Source organism: Myotis nattereri (genome assembly GCF_964212035.1).
Source record: "Myotis nattereri genome assembly, chromosome: X".
NCBI lineage: Eukaryota > Metazoa > Chordata > Mammalia > Chiroptera > Vespertilionidae > Myotis > Myotis nattereri.
The window spans coordinates 23,896,083-23,914,504 of record NC_138078.1 but is presented as its reverse complement, the minus strand read 5'-3'; the positions used below and the strand labels follow the sequence as shown (position 1 = coordinate 23,914,504).

Sequence of the window (18,422 nt, the reverse complement as noted above, 5' to 3'; positions counted from 1 at the left end):
ATGAGGTAAATCCTGATAAAAAGCAGTGCTCTCGGCTCAGTTAATTGTAAAGTGCTCTATTGGAAATGTCATTAATGTTTGATTGATTTTTAGTTCTATAATCCGCCCTTTCCAATTTTTAATGGAAAAATGGTTATTTCTATTTCCATTGTTGTTTCCTACTTTCAATAGATAGTGCTAGTTAAGAACATAATTACTGTATTGTCAAATGACTTTTTTGGTAATGGCATGATAATATAATTTACTTTATATTTTTGTCACTTTCATGGGAAAAAAAAATCTAGTGATCCTGAAAGGTATAGGAATTAGAACGCCTATTAGAACACACATAGGCGTTTTCTCAATCAGCAGGCCCTGATTTACTAAGTCATTTCATTTTAATGATCTGGGAAATTACTGATTTTATTTGAAGCCAAGCTGATAATTTCACCAGATCAGTTGTTTATTTTCTTTGAACACATATCCTGATAGATGTATATTTTAAGCTAAAATACAACTCAAATTGTACATCTTTATTTAGATCTTTAGCAGATCTTATTGTTAGCCAAGTGTGGAAATCATTTCCCTTTGTTTCACATCTTCCATTCTCAATGTTTTCTTCTACAATATAATATTTTTCATTGTCCGATCATAATGTCAGGAAAGATTATGTAATGTGTGTCTTTTTTTATTAGAGGAATTTTAAAATAAGAGATCATCCATTCTGCTTGCAAGTTTCCAAAACACTCTATTTTAAACAAATAATATTTATCTGTTTCACAATAAGTCTGCCCTAAAGTCACTAGCAGTTTAATTGTTTCCAGAATAATATTCTGATGAGGTTAAATAAAAGTAGGTGTTAAACAATATCTTAAATACAAATTAAAAGTTTATTTTCAGTTGAAAGTAAGAATTGAGGCATTAATTTGTAAAGCTGCTAACTAAATATAAGTGTGATACAAGAAGTATAACTTCCCAAAGTAGAATTGATTGGAATTATATATCAATTTTATCTTATAACTTTAATAATGAATTGGATTGCTGTTCCTGAGTATAGTCATTAAGTATATTTAGAAGTATAAAGTTTAATTTGAATAAAGAACTACGTTCCTCTTGGATATCACAATGTATATAAATATATAAAACATTCTGAGGAGTTCTGTGTTACAGACACATGTTTATCCTTAATTTCTAAAATATATTTTGCCACTGGGCTCTTTTCATGTATAATGTACTTAATTTATAAATAAATTTGGATCTCTAATCATATTGGAACAGTAGTACAAATATGAGAATTTTTCTAGAAATGCTGTCTATAAATTATGCTAAAATCTCAGTTTTATATGATATTCAACCATCACTTATTTTCAATTTTAATAGTTTCAGTAGTGATGACACTTTAAGAGAACAGACATTCTCAATAGTCCATCCAACTATTTGATCTAACTGTGAATATCTCAGAGTCCATGAAATCCTTTGCATTGAGTTCCAAATTGCCAAACTTTCCTCTCACAAGTTATGTGGTCCTTCTTATCCTCTGGTGACAGATAAAAGTTCAGTTTTTTCTTGTGTGTTCTAAGTCATTGTTGTGTCTATTGCTTACGAGCCTTAATAACAGTATGGCTTATTTGTAGAAAATGTTAGCTTTGTTTTATAATGCAAGCAACAAGAGGCAGCTTTGGGGAGGGGGCAATCTTTAAGAAAAATACTATATAAAATAGAAAAAAACTATAGAAAATTAGATGCTACATTATAGACAAGTCTTTGGCAAGTGAAGGGCCCTGAAACAAGTCTCAATAGTTTCACATTAATTCCTCTTTTAGAAAGTAATTCTTACTCTCCCCACACTCTATCTTTCCTTCCATGAAACGAAGCACACACACTCTACATGCTGGAAACACAATCTTTGCTAGCATGGTTCACAGCCTGGCATGAGATCCAATTTTCTTATTCCCTACCCATTAAAACTCCTTCTCAGCCATATGCAATTTAAATTATGCCAACATCTTATAATTTCACCACATCTTATAGTAGAAATTAATTTTCCCTTCTCTTTTATTGCAGAGCATGAAGTTTTCTTTTGCTCATTTCTGCTTTGTGATTTACGTATATCTCTATATTCTGTCTCCCTAGAACAAAAGTGTCTTAAAAATAGGGACACTAGTTTTGTTCTCACTATGTAGAATTGAGTAGTAGATGCAGAACTTGTTTCATGAATCAAACTAATAAACTAAATACTATTAATATGCAAATAAGATTTTGAATGCTTGTGTTGTCTGATAAATGTCCATTTGGGGATGCTTTTATTTCTTAATCATAATTTAAGAGGTAATATAGTTGGGCATTGAGTTTGCTATGCTAGGTATATTACCTTGGATAAGTCATTATCTCTACCCTCATTTGTAATCAGGATGATAAATAGTTTGACCAGGTGATTAAATAAATTTATGTGAACCTTTGGTACATAAGCTCATGCAAACATCTGATGATAGGAATAATGATTTCCTTCAGAGCTCTTCTCTTTTCCCTCTAGTGTAAAGTTTAAATGAATATCATTTTCTTCTCTACTCAACTACTTCAGTGTTGACCAGATGAGAGTTTTAAAACCCTGTAGACTGATACTGTTACATATGTATTATTTGGTCCTTCTGCTCTTTCTGATTGTCTTTTGTAGCTTTCCCTCATCAGTTTCTTTTATCAGTTTCCACTACGGCTATTCAAGTTTGATCAGTTTCTAACTCCTCCTTGACTCTCCCCTTTCTCACCAAGGCTCTTCTCCTTATAAACAAATCATAAATAATGACACTGACAATTTATGACTATATATTTGTGCAAACAACTTGAACAGGCATTTTCATAAATGCAATAACATCTAATCTCTTTACCAAAACTGCTGTAGCTGTCTACTCACAGACATGAAAATTTTTCCAGATATGTTGCCTAAAAATTGTGACAATGCTTCATTGCTGGCTTGTCATGATCATCTTCAGTTTAGAGATGAGAAAATTGAGGTTCAAAAAGGTTTGGTGCTTTCTCTGCAGGAACTTATTAAGTATCTACCAGACAAAAATCAAAACCCACTGTAGTATTAACTTCCCTTTACTATTTCCATAGTTTCCCTGATATTGAACTGAAAAAATGGCACAGAATGAATGAGTACAGATTATTATTAAGGAATGTTGTCCACATGCAACTTTCTTATTATATCTTATCCCTGTCACAGTTAGCTATTTTTATAAAACTTAACATGTTGTCTTTGATCAGATGTGAGTGTTGATTCAATGATAAAAGAATATCAGTTTTACATATTAGATATAGATATTCCCTACTGAAAATGACATCTGAAATAGCTTGGTCATTATCACTAATTCAAAAGATTAATATATATTTTTATAATAATCCTGCTAGTAGAAAAATAAGTCATTTGATTTTTGATAACTTCTTGGTAAGTAAAAAACCCTCTGTATATTATCATTTTATTATTTTTAATTTTGGGGCGATATATATTATCATTCTAGAAGAGGGTATATTGTAACACTATTTTAAGACAGTTTCTGAATTCTGTCTCTTGGAAAGTAAACTGTTCATTGTAATAACTTGCAGAAGCATGCTGACTAATAATGCTGTTCTCCCAACAGAAAATCCAATCAGATTTGACAAGTCATGAGATCAGTTTAGAAGAAATGAAGAAACGTCACCAGGAAAAGGAGGCTGCTCAAAGGGTACTATCCCAAATAGATGTGGCCCAGGTACATATTTTTGTAAAAACTAAGTAACTTGTTTTAGGTCAGTATTAAAACATAGTCTATATTAGACAACTAGATTGTTAGAAAAATTGGATTTGAGGGCATTTTTTAAAAAAACTGCAATATGTTATATAAATGATACAGACATTTTGGGTTGTACATTTTAAGGATAAAATAGGTTAGTAAGTTATCTTTTATTATATTATAATAATTGGTGAATTCTGCTCTCAAATGCACATTTTTTGTGTTGAACAAATGGAAAAAAGCAATTGTTTTTGGTTTGTTTTTAGTTTTGTTTATAACAGTAAATAATTTTAATAAAAATTGAAATATGACTGATTATTGTTTGGAAGGCAAAATTAAATTGGTGGTTTCTTACATTTACAGAAAAAATTGCAAGAGGTTTCCATGAAGTTTCGGTTATTCCAGAAGCCAGCCAATTTTGAACAGCGTCTACAGGAAAGTAAGATGATTTTAGATGAAGTGAAGATGCACTTGCCTGCATTGGAAACAAAGAGCATTGAACAGGAAGTAGTACAGTCACAGTTAAATCACTGTGTGGTACGTATTTCTGGTGACAAATACTCAGCTAGCCATTGACTTTCTTTATTAAGAAGTACTTGATGGTACTCTTTATTAACATAAAATTGTTTTAAGATAACTTTAAAATTCACTATATAATTTTGAGGTTAAGAACAAAAATTAGCACAGATGGATTGAAATGCAAGAACTTTACTGAAATAGTAGCCATTTAATGTCCCTTCTATGTGTATCTGTTTTGAGTCCAAAATTCTCTAAGGATTATGCAGAATATAAAAGAACATCCTCATTATTTAATTCTTATGGTGCTTTGAATATATTTTAATGGAAATACTGAAAAGAAATGCAGTAAGTCCTCACCATCATCAATAGGTTCTGCAACTTTAAGCAAAATGAAGTGTAGCGAAACTAATTTTACCATAGGATAATTGATATAAATGAGAATTAAGTTCCTACGGCATTGCATCAACAATATAAAGAAATGCTGAGTGAAATGACATGATTCGAGGACCTGCTCTGTATTAGTCTGGAAACAGCAATAACAATAGTTGAAATAATAAAACAACATGCCAGATATGAGTACCAAGTATGCTTAGTGATCTGCACAATTAACCTCGAATTCTCAAGGCTACAGATGAAATGAGGGAAGTTAAAGACAAAAGCTAATAAAAGGCAAAAGTAAGATTTCAATCTAGGCACTGTTACTCCAAACCTTAAGATCTTTCCATTAAACACCAGTGCTGGATATACACTGAAATGCCACCGCACCACAAAGACAGAATAAAAAGTCGCAGATGGGGGTAGGCTCCCATTGAGGGTGAGAGAGAAAGATGGTGGCGGCAATACTGGATAGTTTGGGTGTGTTATGGATGCAGAATCTGAGGGGGAAGCTAGCCTTGGAGTTCTTTCATCTGAGTGTTTTACCACAATAACACATCCACAAAAGTGCTTCTCTTGACATTTCTTGAAAATGGGAGAAGAATAAAATTGTTTATCTTCCATGATGGCCTGGAGAACCTCAGAGACCAGCAGAAATCTACTATTGTCAAAGTCAAATAAAGCACTACAGCAAAGACAAGATGTGGTATTTGGCAAAATTGATTTGAGGAATGTTCATTGACTAGGCTTTGGCTCAATTTAAATTTAGCGACAAAAAAAAAAAGAACCCAAACAATTAATGAGATTCTTTTTTTAAAAAAATATTTTTAGCCCTAGCCAGTTTGGTTCGGTGGATAGAGCATTGGCCTGTGGACTCCAGGGTCCCAGGTTCGATTCTGGTCAGGGGCACATGCCTGGGTTGTGGGCTCGGTCCGACATGCAGGAGGCAGCCAATCAATGATTCCCTCTTATCATTGATGCTTCTATCTCTCTCCTCCCTTCCTCTCTGAAATCAATAAAAATATATTTAAATATATAAATATAAATATAAATATATTTTTATTGATTTCAGAAAGGAAGGGAAAGGGAGAGAGAGGTAGAATGATGAGAGAGAATCATTGATCGACTGCTGCCTGCAAGCCCCCTACTGGGGATCGAGCCCGCAACGCAGGCATGTGCCCTTGACTATCATCAAACCCAGGACCCTTTAGACCGCAGGATGACACTCTATCCACTGAGCCAAACCAGCTAGGGCAATGAGATTTTTTTTTAGCATCGCAGGATATGGCAGTGAGAGACCACAATGTGGAATCCAGACCCATTTTATACATCGCCGAGTTCACCTCAGGGCGAGGCCAATACCTGAAATGCATTACCACGGCAAAGGTCACTTTGGGATCAAGGATAAGGTTTATTGCCATTATTTTGTGAAGTTGTTGGAAAGCCTTCCACCTCCACCTGAGGCACTAAAGACAGCAGCCAACCATACCACAGAGTATATGCAGGAGCTTTGAAACTAGACCACCATTCACATTTTGATGGGGAAATTCAGGCTCCACAGTGTATATAGTTTGCTATTTATTTCCTAAAAATAAGCAGTATTTAAAGACAAATTATTTTTATTAAAAAAGCCATAGACAGGATAATTAGCCTGAAGTGTAAATCTTCACTGGACTTTCAAATTTGCAGCAGTGCCCTTTGTTGCAATTATTAGAAATTCACCAGGTCATATGGCTTCTCTGACAACATAAAGCTGAGTTATGAGGACATATACTAGAGTAATGGAAATATTATTATAACTCTATGTGTTCAATGGACTATTAAGGTAGGAATAACATACAATAAAAATGCTGAATGTTATTAACATTAAAGGGGAAATGTTTATCTATGTAGTACTTTTATGTTTTTAAGGATAGTTTCTGCATCTGCTTCATAGCATAAATGAAAAAGAGGCCCTTTAGTACATTTCATTCATATCATTATGAATGGGAAAATATCTTTTTAACAAAAAGCTTTATATATTGTAAAAAATTATGAGGAATTTTACATGTGATAACATTTTTATAATACAGACTGCATTTTAGTGATATCATTATTATAGCTCCAAAATAAATTTTAGCTCCAAAATAAAATTCTTAGCTCCAAAATAAATTTTTTAAAAAATAATTTTATTGATTTTTAGAGGGAAGAAAGCAGGAAGGGGGAGAGAGAGAGGAGAGAGAGAGAGAGAGAGAGAGAGAGAGAGAGAGAGAGAGATGTAAGAAACATCAAAACATGGATTGGTTGCCTCCCACACACACCCCGACCAAGGATCGAACCTGCCACCTTTTGGTGTATGGGATAACTCTCCAACTAAGCCACATGGATCAGGGACCAATAAAAATTTTGAATTTAATAATATCTAGTTATTAGTTGATATAAGATGTATAATCTTAGGAGTACATGGGGACATATGTCTTCTTAAATACTGAGCAAAGAATTAAAGGCAAAATGACCCAAGTACACTGTTGTTATGAATAAATATTTTTGCAAAGGGAGAGCTATTGTTTATTTTCTTCTAGGAGCAGGTCTGTAATTGTACCTCACAAAGTTTGTCTGCTATTATATAGAAGCTGTAAACAACCTGATTGGTGCCCAGCTATGACTGTGCTCTGATTCAGTGCACAGGAAAGAGCTCAAGGTGCTTGCTCAATTCATTTCTGGTTCTGGTTTGAATGTCAAGACAACTTCAAGTAGTCCTTTCATAAGTTGTTTTCTTAACAACTTTTAGATTTTTTCAGCACTTAAGATGCTCTATTGCATATGATATAATCATGGTCTTTGCCTTCAATAAATTTTTATTCTGTTAAAAAAAATCAGTGCAAATAAATAGAATATTTTCCTAAAATAGTGACACATATTTTCTCTGCCTATTGGAAGACATGAAGTTAATAAATACTACTACTTTGAATGAGCCTCTATCATAAAGGTAAACAATTAAGATTTTTTTAAAATTTGAAGTGTAAATAATTTGGAAGTATCTCTGATTCCAAAATTCACAAAGTTGATTTCCAACATGATAATTAAAATTTTGAATGGTTCTAAATACCCATATATGTTTATAATTTCAAAGATAGAAATAAAGTAAAATAAAAATAAAAAAGTAAATCATGCCCTAACTGGTTTGGCTCAGTGGATAGAGTGTCAGCCTGCAGATTGAAGGGTCCCGGGTTCGATTCCAGTCAAGGGCACATTCCTGGGTTGTGGGCTTAACCCCCAGTAGGGGGCCTGCAGGAGGCAGTCAATCAATGATTCTCTCTCATCATTGATGTTTCTATCTCTCTTTCCCTCTCTGTTCCTCTCTGAAATCAATAAAGATATATATTTTTTTAAAAGTAAATCACTATAGCTAAGATTTGGAAACAGCCCAAGTGGCCATCAGCAGATAAGTGGATAAAAAAAGTCGTGGTACATTTATACCATGGAATACTACATGGCTGTAAAAAGGAAGGAACTTGACATTTTGCAACAGCATGGAAGGACCTGGGAAGTATTATGCTAAGTGAAATAAGCCAGTCAGAGAAGGATAAGTATAACGTGATCTTATTCATATGTGGAATATAATGAACAAAATAAACTGATGAACAAAATAGATCCAGAGACAGAAGCATGAAACACACTGAGGAATCTCTGAGGGAAGGCAGAGTGGGGTGGGTAGGTGGGAAGAGATTAACAGGGGAATTTATGTGCATATATGCATAGCCCATGGACATGGACAATGGTGTGGTGAAGGCCTGGGAGGGGCAGGTGCAGGGTGGAGCGGGGTCAATGGGGAAAACAAAGGAGACATCTGTAATACTTTCAACAATAAAGATAAAAAATTAAGAAACAAACAAAAACAGCAAATTATCTGGAAAGCTCAGACAGAACTCAAAATTATTGATAAAAGAATATTTATTTCAAATAATCATCACATGGGGTTAAGATGGAAATAGATTATGTGCTTAACCTTAATGAATAAGATAACTGCTCAGCCCTTACAAAACATTTTTAGACATTGATTTTAAATGGAAAAGAGAAAACAAACCCAATTTCTGTTCTAATCCCAAAAAACAACAATTACCTACCAGCAAGTTTATTTCTTAGTACCAGTGAAATAAATTGTTGTCATTCAGACTTAATCCCTGACCAAATTAAAGCAGCAAAAGTATAATGTAAACTATGATATATGCATGTATGCATTGATGCATATCTACATGTGTTTATGCATGCATGTGTGCATAACAAGCACACATAAATTTCCAGGAAAATAATTGCAAGGCAAATTTATGATACTTGTTCCACAAAGCTTTGTTATGGTAGCACACTTTGTGAATCAATGTGTGTGTTCTTTGTAGTTATGATGTACATGTGAATTTTAAATAACATTTGTATCTGTCTATAGTTAATTGATCAGCCCCATTAAAGTAGATTTGTATAATCTAACATATGGGAAATTTTCTTTCTTCCTTCTCTGTGATTTAATATACCAAGAGCATGATTTGGAAATTTAGATGTTTTATCACCACTAAAATATAAGCACCATGAGAGCAGTAGTGAACGTGTCTGTCTTGGCTATGACTGATTCTCTAGTCACTTGAATATTATATGGAATGTAGTAAGCACTCCATAAATATATCTTGTGAATGAGTAAATGATTTTTTCCAAACTCACAACTGGAATTATATAACTATAACGTTAAAAATATTGTATACCCACTATACATAAATGAAAAATAAAAGTATATAAATCAATAACATCTAGAAATTAGCTTTACAAATTTGCATTGAAGAACTAAATATATATGTGATGCACTCTTACTTTAGTAAGAATAACTAAACTATACATGTCTGTATGTATATATATTATTACAAATAGGAACTTGAAATAAACAGAAAATGAAAAAGCTAGATATTGATCACAGATACAAAACTTTGCCCCCTTAAAACTATAAACATGAAATAGCAATTAAGGTGATCTCTGCCCCTGTTTCTTTTTATTAATAACAGTATGAGTTAGACACTGTTGCTTCTTCTTATGTTTTGTTTTTTGTTTTAACTTAGAACTTGTATAAAAGTCTGAGTGAAGTGAAGTCTGAAGTGGAGATGGTGATAAAAACTGGACGTCAGATTGTACAGAAGAAACAGACAGAAAACCCTAAAGAGCTTGATGAAAGAATAACAGCTTTGAAATTGCATTATAATGAGTTGGGAGCAAAGGTATGTGCACTGAAACCGTAAGTACTGGCTTCTTCCACTTTCCTTATAAATCATAAAGCAAGAGGCAGTAATTATATACAATAAATATTTTAGAAAGTCTTACTGCCTTTCAATAGATAGATACATATATACATTCATACATATATACATAGAGATAGATTCCCATGTGCAATTCTTAAGAAACAATAATTAATCAATGAAAATCTTCCAGTCTACATTAAAAATATTTAAAGCTTGTTATTGGTCCATCAGATTGTTACTGGTCCATCAGATTGTCCTGAAAAGGTTTCTTTGCTCTATACTTGTCCCTTTTTCACTATATAAATATACATGTGCTGATTCAAAGGCTGGTAAATTTTATAAACAAATGTACCTTCTTTAAAAAAAGGACAAACAACAACAAAACAAACAAAAAAACGAATGTACCTACTTATGTTGAGGTACAATAGAGTTGACATTTTCTTCTTAGATCACATTAGGTGAAATAGAGCTGGTGTATTCCACAGAATTTGTTTCCCTGTCTGTGAAGCATTGCATAATCCACCGCATTTGACTAATAAGATAGCATAGAGAGCCAGTTAAGTCCTATGGCTCTGTGAATATTTTCATATTTTTGTCCTGATCAGAGTCTAATGACCAAGTCCATTTCAATGTTAAAGATGTTTGCATCTCTTCAGCTTCTCTTTCCAAAACTGTGCAATGTCTAGAACAGTTTTCTCACTTCCCTCAAATTCAGAGCTTTGATGGTTCAAAATAATGATAGTTCATAAAAAGTGTTCATAAAAAACATGAAGGACTGACCTGACCTTTGCTATGCTGTTATTTTATATTGCTAAGCTAACTAAAAGATTTTTTGATGCTCAGCTAAAAAATTCAAGTGATGCACTTAGTAATATCATTAATGCAAAATGAAACATTACTAACAAGTCATACTTAGCTTTATTAGTATGGCAGAATATAGCAAAAATGTAGGGCAGAAATTTATTTTTGAAATAGACTTAGAAGTATGAGTGATAAAGGGAATATTTAGAAATGCCATCTTATAAAATGCTATAGTATTCCTTCTAAAGAAAAATCATCTGCATTTAAATCTTCCGAGCTCCTTCAAGAACACTGGTTTTGTTGAACAAAATCAGAAGAAATAAAGGTTATCTGAATATATTATTATTTTTATATGAAAAGAGACAAACCCTTCTATTTTATATGGTTGTACTTGCAAGAGTCAATATGTGTTACTTTTTTATATTAGTCACCTCAGGGTGTATTAACAAAATGCCACAAGCGAGGTGACTTAAACAACGAAAATATTTTTGTCACAGTTCTGGAGGCTGCAAATTCAAGATCAAGCCTAGTGAGGACTCTCTCGTTTCCTGGCATGAATATAGCAGCCTACTCATTGTGTTCTCACATGGGGGCCTGGTAAGGGGAGGAGAGAGAGAAAGAGAAGAGCGCTCTTTTTTTTCCTTGTAATAAGGCCACAATCCTATCAGATTAGGGTCCCACCCTATTATTTTATTTATCCTAATTACTTCCTAAATACCCTATATCCAGATACAGTCACTTTGGAGATTTGGGCTTCAATATTCATTTTGGGGACTTACAATTCAGTCCTCAGCACCTTTCTTACAAAACAGGTTAGTTTGTTTACTATCACCGACTTAGCTTAACTGTTAAATTAATAAAAATGGAAAAGTTTCTTATATTTAACTATATTTAATTTCATTGAGAGATAGTACACCTAGCAACCCAGATGTAATGATATTTCCTTGATTGGTGTCTCTGTGCTTTGCTTTGATTTTTACCGAAATACACATAAATAGCAATATTCTTAGCCTCAAATTTCAAAGCCTCTGTACATTCTTAGGTGTTCATAAAAAAGTGACTGTTGAAACATTCTACTGCAAGTGGCACTCTTTTAAATGTATTCCTGCTCCACACAGACATACACAACATGTAAAACTCAACTTTCCTTAAGATGGCAGTGTTTCCTATTTTATTAAATCCTGTTTAGCTGGATATAAACACAATAGAATAAATAAAAATCTATAATGCATTAGCTCTGGGAAGATAGAATTTCTTTGAAATATTGAATCTAGAGTTCTTTTCTACCAATAGTGCATACAAAAATAACTATGCATGGGAATACACCATAAGGTATATTTTTTTTTCTCCCACACATGAATAAAATCCTTGCAGTTGAAAGGGCAGATGCTTTTACTTCCCCCAAAGGAAAAAACAGAAGGAAAACTCTGTAAAAAAAATGTTGACTTTGTAGCCTCAGTAACGAAACATTTTTCAAATTTATATACACCTCTGTTAAAGAAACTAGCAAATTTTGTTGAGTATTTGGAAGTCATATCAAGGTTTCAGGGTGTTTATTTTGATTTTAGCACTTTAAATTCTTGAAACTTATTTTCACTTGTAGAATACACACACACCAGGAAGAGAATCTGGGCTTTTTATGAAACCAACCAACTAACCGACACATTTATACAATGTAGGCACATCTGCAGAGCTGGTGGAAAAATACACATTTGTCTATTCTTCTTGTGAGAATGTGAAACAATTTGATTTTGACGGTCTCTCTTTTCAACACAGAACTGGAACACCAGATCATATTATGATTTTCTCTATTAGTGAGAGTGAAAATTTTCTTTGGAATTATTGTTTTTGCCCCCATTTGGTGACAAAAGCATGTTTAAAGAGGAAGTGAATTATTTTGTGGTGTTTTTATGCAAAAGTACTACTCTTTACTGATACAATGACAATAACATTGGCCATTGTAAGCATTATACAAATATTTTTGCCTCTTGAAAGACTTAGTATTCTTTCTTTATTTTGATTTCTTATCTGCAAGAGCAAGCTTCATTTGCATATAGAGGATTATAAACCTCCTGGTGCATCTCTGTGACCAATGATTGAAGGTTTTCTAAGAGACATGTGTCATATCTTCAATTTGACTTACATAATCCTACGTATTTTCTAAAAATGGCCATACATTATTTACATTAAAAAATAATCTTAGCTTTTCTTCTTTCCTGATACAGAACACTACGTTTTGGAGAAAGGGCCTCATCTTTCCTAAATTATGTTTCTTCACTACTAATGTTCAGAACATATATATGGTTTTTCTAAAAGGTTATTTTTAAAAAAATAAGAAAAAGGTTATTTTAAAATGACAAAAATATGAAAGTTCCAATTAAGTGGCTATAATGAAAGCTGAAGTGAAAATGTAAACTTAATTACATTTTATTATCATTCTTTTCAGGTAACAGAAAGAAAGCAACAGTTGGAGAAATGCTTGAAATTGTCCCGAAAGATGCGGAAGGAAATGAATGTCCTGACAGAATGGCTGGCAGCTACAGATATGGAATTGACAAAGAGATCAGCAGTTGAAGGAATGCCTAGTAATTTGGATTCGGAAGTTGCCTGGGGAAAGGTATCACTGAAGGTTATTTGTAACGTGCACAAAAACACACCGTTAGATAATGTTATAAGGAACTATTAGCGTGCAACACTAATAGAATTATAAGTATTATCTTGCTTCATTTTCCCTTTTCTCAAAATTTCATCAGTAGTTTAACTCTGTATATTTCAAGACGATGATAGAACCAATGGGAAGCTTCAGCAAAAATCTCCCTGAAGCTTATTTAGAATTAGGTAGGTTATGAATAAGTCATTTAATAATACATACATTTTTAATCACAAAGTGGGTCCGAAGAAGAGATTGTATGTCCCCTATTCTGACTGAGACAGATTGCACAGATGGACCCGACAGCCATGAAGAGGGCAAGGATACATAGACGCAGACAGCTGAGATGGGCAGGTCAAGCAAGATCAGCACATGGCTTATGTCACAATAAAAAAGAAAAGCTCAAGGTGTCTGTGCAGCTCCTATCATTTTCATCACCAAAGGGCACAGTGTTTTCTTTAATCCTCAACTGGGAAATTCTTGCTGTTTCTCCAAAAGCCAATCAGACATTATCGTTCCCTAAATTTAAGATCATGGTCCTCATAACTTTATTTTTTTTCCAGTTGATTCATTCCTAGTTGATTCACACTAGAAAGTGTGTTGATATAAAGGAAAGAATTGATATTAATAATGTGTTTTCACCTTAAACTTTGCCAGAACACGGGACATTTATAAAAAATAAACCATAGTGTTATCGGTGGAAATGGGGTATACCTTTTCCACTGCGTGCTGGGGGTTAGGTCTTTATGATATATCAAGAAAAAGAATTTTCTGAGGCTCACACGGGAGGATGAGTGATTTTTATTTGCTTGAAATCACATGCCTGGGTTTGCAAAGTACCATTTCCCTTAATCCAGTCCTTTCTGAGACACAATTAAGCCTCTAACAATGGAATAGCTTTATAAATATAATGTGGAATGCTAATGTAATGGTACAGAGTAATAGAACTGGACATGAATGGAATTTGAAAAAATCTGAATACAATTTAAAATTGAGGTGAAGTCATAAAGTATGCCACATATGAACTACCCTTAAGGTCACTGCATAAGTACCTATAGAGATACTTTTGCATTAGCGCCAACCTAAAATCATTCAAATATTATAATGAACTTGACAAAGATTTCTATATTATCCTTGTCATGTTAGAGGCTTGAGTAATCTGGAGATGTGGCAGATTTTTGAGTCTGGCAAGTGTTTTCTATAAAACCAAGGAGCAACACTATTTTGAGCTCCATCAGGAAAAAAGCATAGAAAACTGGCATGTCTGATTTTATTTATAGAATAACATATTGCTCTTTATGGATCTTTTGAAACACTAAACTCCTAATTATATACTCTGAAACCTCTTAGTGGCCAAAGCAAAGTATACACATTTGCATTTAAATTGCACAATCTTTAATAAACTCATTTGTAAGGTGCTGAAGTTTTTCAAAAGTCACAATCATCATATAATAAAAACATGTGACCTACAGATTTACAGCAGTCATATTTATGATTCTAATTTTTAACATGATAATCAAACTCTCATTCATGAAACCCCTATGTCTCCTTATTACATTCTTATTTCACATGCTCTTTTGGTAGATGGAGAACTTGACTCAAAATGTTAGTGTCATCTGCATTTCAAAGGATAGATGTCAGATGTCTTTAAAAATGAATTGAGTATTTATTTAAATGCAATACATTAAAGGTATTTGCCAGTCATTCCAAGTATTTTTGATTTGGAGAAAATTCGAATATAGAGTCAATTTATTTTTTAAACTGTTTCATTTATTTCTGCTGAATTTCTCTCAGTTTTGTTGATCTAAGAACATTATATTATTTAAATCTGAAAATACTTAAGTATCTAGATAAAATATTTTATACATAAAATCAAATTACTAATGAAATGTTTATTTGACCTTTAGTTTATGTAAATAGAGCCTACTTTCAAATATATTGACTATAATGAAATCTTTTCAGTTTTATTTTTACTATATTTAAATTATACTTATAGATCTAACTCCAGAAAAGAAAAATATTATTTGATGTGGCTCAAAGAGATACATGTGCTTCAACTGTCAAAGAGAAATAAATTAGAATACTAGAGAAAGGGAAAATTGCAGTAGGAAAATAATAGACACTTTGTACAGAAATATGATCACAGTATCCCATGGTTGGTGAATAGGCAGGGAAGAATAAAGCCTCAAAATTTGGCACCAAGCTTCCTATCAAACAAAACCAACAAGTAAACATTTTTTTTTAATAGTTAGAACACTTAACATGAGATCTACCCAGTGAAATTTTTAAGTGTATAATACAGTCATGTTAACTAGAGGCATAATATTGTACAGCAGATCTCTAGAATTTATTCATTTTGCATAACTGTTATGGAAGGAAATATACTGATGAGATTCAAAATGTCCACATTATCAAAACAGTCATTAAAATATTTTAATGTACTAGTCATTTGCAAGCTTCTCTTGAATTTATATCAGAAGAAAAAAATGGAGGGATGGTGAATGAGACAGCACCATTATTAATATTGTTATAATAAACATAATAAAAAGATTTCTGTTGCCATTTATCTATCAGCATTCCTCCATGCAGAACAGTCTCATGAGCCTGACCATGGGCTTTTTGCCATATCTTCTTCAGAAATGAGTCTAAGGAGTTTGGATCTGTAGGATCCTTCTGCTAGGTCAGGGCTGTTGTAGAAGTGGACTTTCTCATCTAAGTTTTCCTCCTACTCAGAATTCTGTAGTTATACATTCAAAACCACAGATATTAGGGCACATAGCTCTTCTAGAAGATACTGTCATGATTCCAGATGTTTACAGTTACCATCTACTTGCTAAGGACTATAACCTTGAAAATCTCTTAGGAATCCCAGATCAGGCATTTACTGATCACAGGCAAAGAGTGGAAGAACTTCTGAAAATAGCTAGGATGGTGGCCAGATTGGTTAGCTGGAGGCACAGCCAGAGGCAATAAAACTGCTCTATCATCTCCCACTTTATGACCATGCTTCCAGATTGCGGTTAGAGGGGGAGGGGAGGAATGGATAAATTGAAAAGGAGGTCCAAATATTTCAGAAGGTGAAAGAAAAATATTTTAAATTCAAATAACAAGAAGCAGATATTTTTGAATAATAACAAATGACAAAAAGTTTAACAGTGGGAATTGAAAATTAAACTATTAATGCTAATTTAAAGTTCCTAAAGCCTGGTAGCCCTTTCACTGTATTTATAAATTCAAATGACATGCCTCCATCAGAGTAGTGATAAAGAAGGGAAAATTCATATTAAGATTGTTAAAAGAAGGAACCACTCCTAGCCGTGTGTTCTGGACAACTGAGATGCCACAACAGAACTGTATCTGTGGCATTTGTTACCCCATAAGTGATCAGACATATTTTCTCCCTTCATACCTTACAAATCTCTGTTACATGGAATTTTCCAGTTGAGATGAGAAACACTGATTGATGTCTATAGAACAGAAACAGCAACAAAGGAAAGAAATGGTAAAACTAGGAGAGATTCCCAGCTCCTAGCGAGTTTGCACACCAGCACTGCACAAGATCCTTGAGCTATCCTGATAACTTCTACTCTCTTGAACTACTAAGTGGTTCTTAACAATTTTATTTGCCAAGAAGACAGGGAAAATGTCTGTTTTGTTCTTTGATGTTTCCCATGCATGTAACAACTTATCTGGCACGTAGTACATGCTCAATACATATCTGTTCAATAAGAGTAATTGCAAATTATGAGACAAAATTAAAACATTTCTTGAAAGAAGAGAAAATGATGATGTGCTATTCAAATTTATGGTAGGCTTTAGAACAAGCAGAAACATGAACAATCATGGGATCAAATACTCCTATTTTGTAGATGAGAAAATTAAAATCCTAGTACATAGAAAATCTGCTACCTCTGATTTCAATGGCTCTTTTTCAACTATAATTATTGTTATAAACCTTATTATCTAGTAATTTTAAGATAGTCTAACTCAAAGTAACAAAAAGGTATTTATCATCCACAATGAGAATAAAATGCACAATGATTAAAGAGCAGATTATGTACGTCCCCATGAAAATAATAAAATGAAAATCCTGTGTACAGGATTTATCACCTACTATAGTGTATAGTCAGTTGCCACTGGTGTCTTTTTAGATTTTAAATATTACTTATTAATGTCTTACAATCACCCTGAATCATTGGATATAAGTTAATGTCTTACAATCACCCTGAATCATTGGATATAAGTAAATCAATTCTAAATATCATACTACTGGCCACACTTGTTTGACCATGAATTGAGCACAAATATATAATGGTAGGAAAGTAAATATTATGTGATTAATTAGAAGTTTATATTTCTAATTATCATTATGTTTGGAAAATACAATTTTCAACAGTTTAATCTATGCAGTTTCATGATTAAACCTTTTTCATTTACTTCTAATTTAGTTTTAGTCATCAAAAATTTAAAGCCAGTTAATAATTCAGCTACATTAAATCCATGTAATATCAACAGTATTATCTAAAAATTAAAAGTATCAAATATAATTCCCCAAAACATAATATTCTTCCTACAATACTTTAAATGCATCAATTTTGGATATCTCAGATCTACCAGTTTTCATAAATTGACAATTAGGTGTTATTAACATTAATCTTGTGATATGAAGAGTTGCCTCAGAGAATCAGAAACATGTAGAAATGTTGAATTTAATTCAGGGTGTTAAATAATACAAGATAACTGATGTCTAGCCTCTTAGGTAACAAGCCAATTTGATTTTCACATTTCTTTTAGGGATAGATTTTTCTAATATTAAACATGAGGAAGAATAGTGATAAGTTCCCTAGTTATTCTGCTGCCACCCCAATTCTAAAATACAAGGACACTCACCCAATAAAATCTTGGGACAGAATGTGTCATTCTGTTTTGCCAGCGGTTCTCAGGGAACTTTAAAAGACTACCAGAGCTTGGGGTCCACCCCCAGAGATTCTGATTTTATTAGTCTGAGGGGGTGGCAGTGGTTTCTAATAGTTGGAGAATCACTAGATAATGTGATACAAGCAGTCTTAA

The 18,422-nt window shown here is 33.0% G+C and overlaps 1 protein-coding gene across 2 annotated transcripts in view; it reads left to right on the top strand.

The window, feature by feature from the left end:
* Positions 1–18,422, top strand: part of DMD (dystrophin) — a 2,781,977-nt gene that overhangs the window by 1,328,823 nt on the left and 1,434,732 nt on the right. For both annotated transcript variants that reach the window (XM_081115404.1, XM_081115406.1), the window contains 4 exons: positions 3,618–3,728; positions 4,113–4,286; positions 9,725–9,880; positions 13,149–13,319. In XM_081115404.1, coding sequence (XP_080971530.1) covers positions 3,618–3,728; positions 4,113–4,286; positions 9,725–9,880; positions 13,149–13,319 — 612 coding nt within the window. The remainder of the gene's footprint in view (positions 1–3,617; positions 3,729–4,112; positions 4,287–9,724; positions 9,881–13,148; positions 13,320–18,422) is intronic.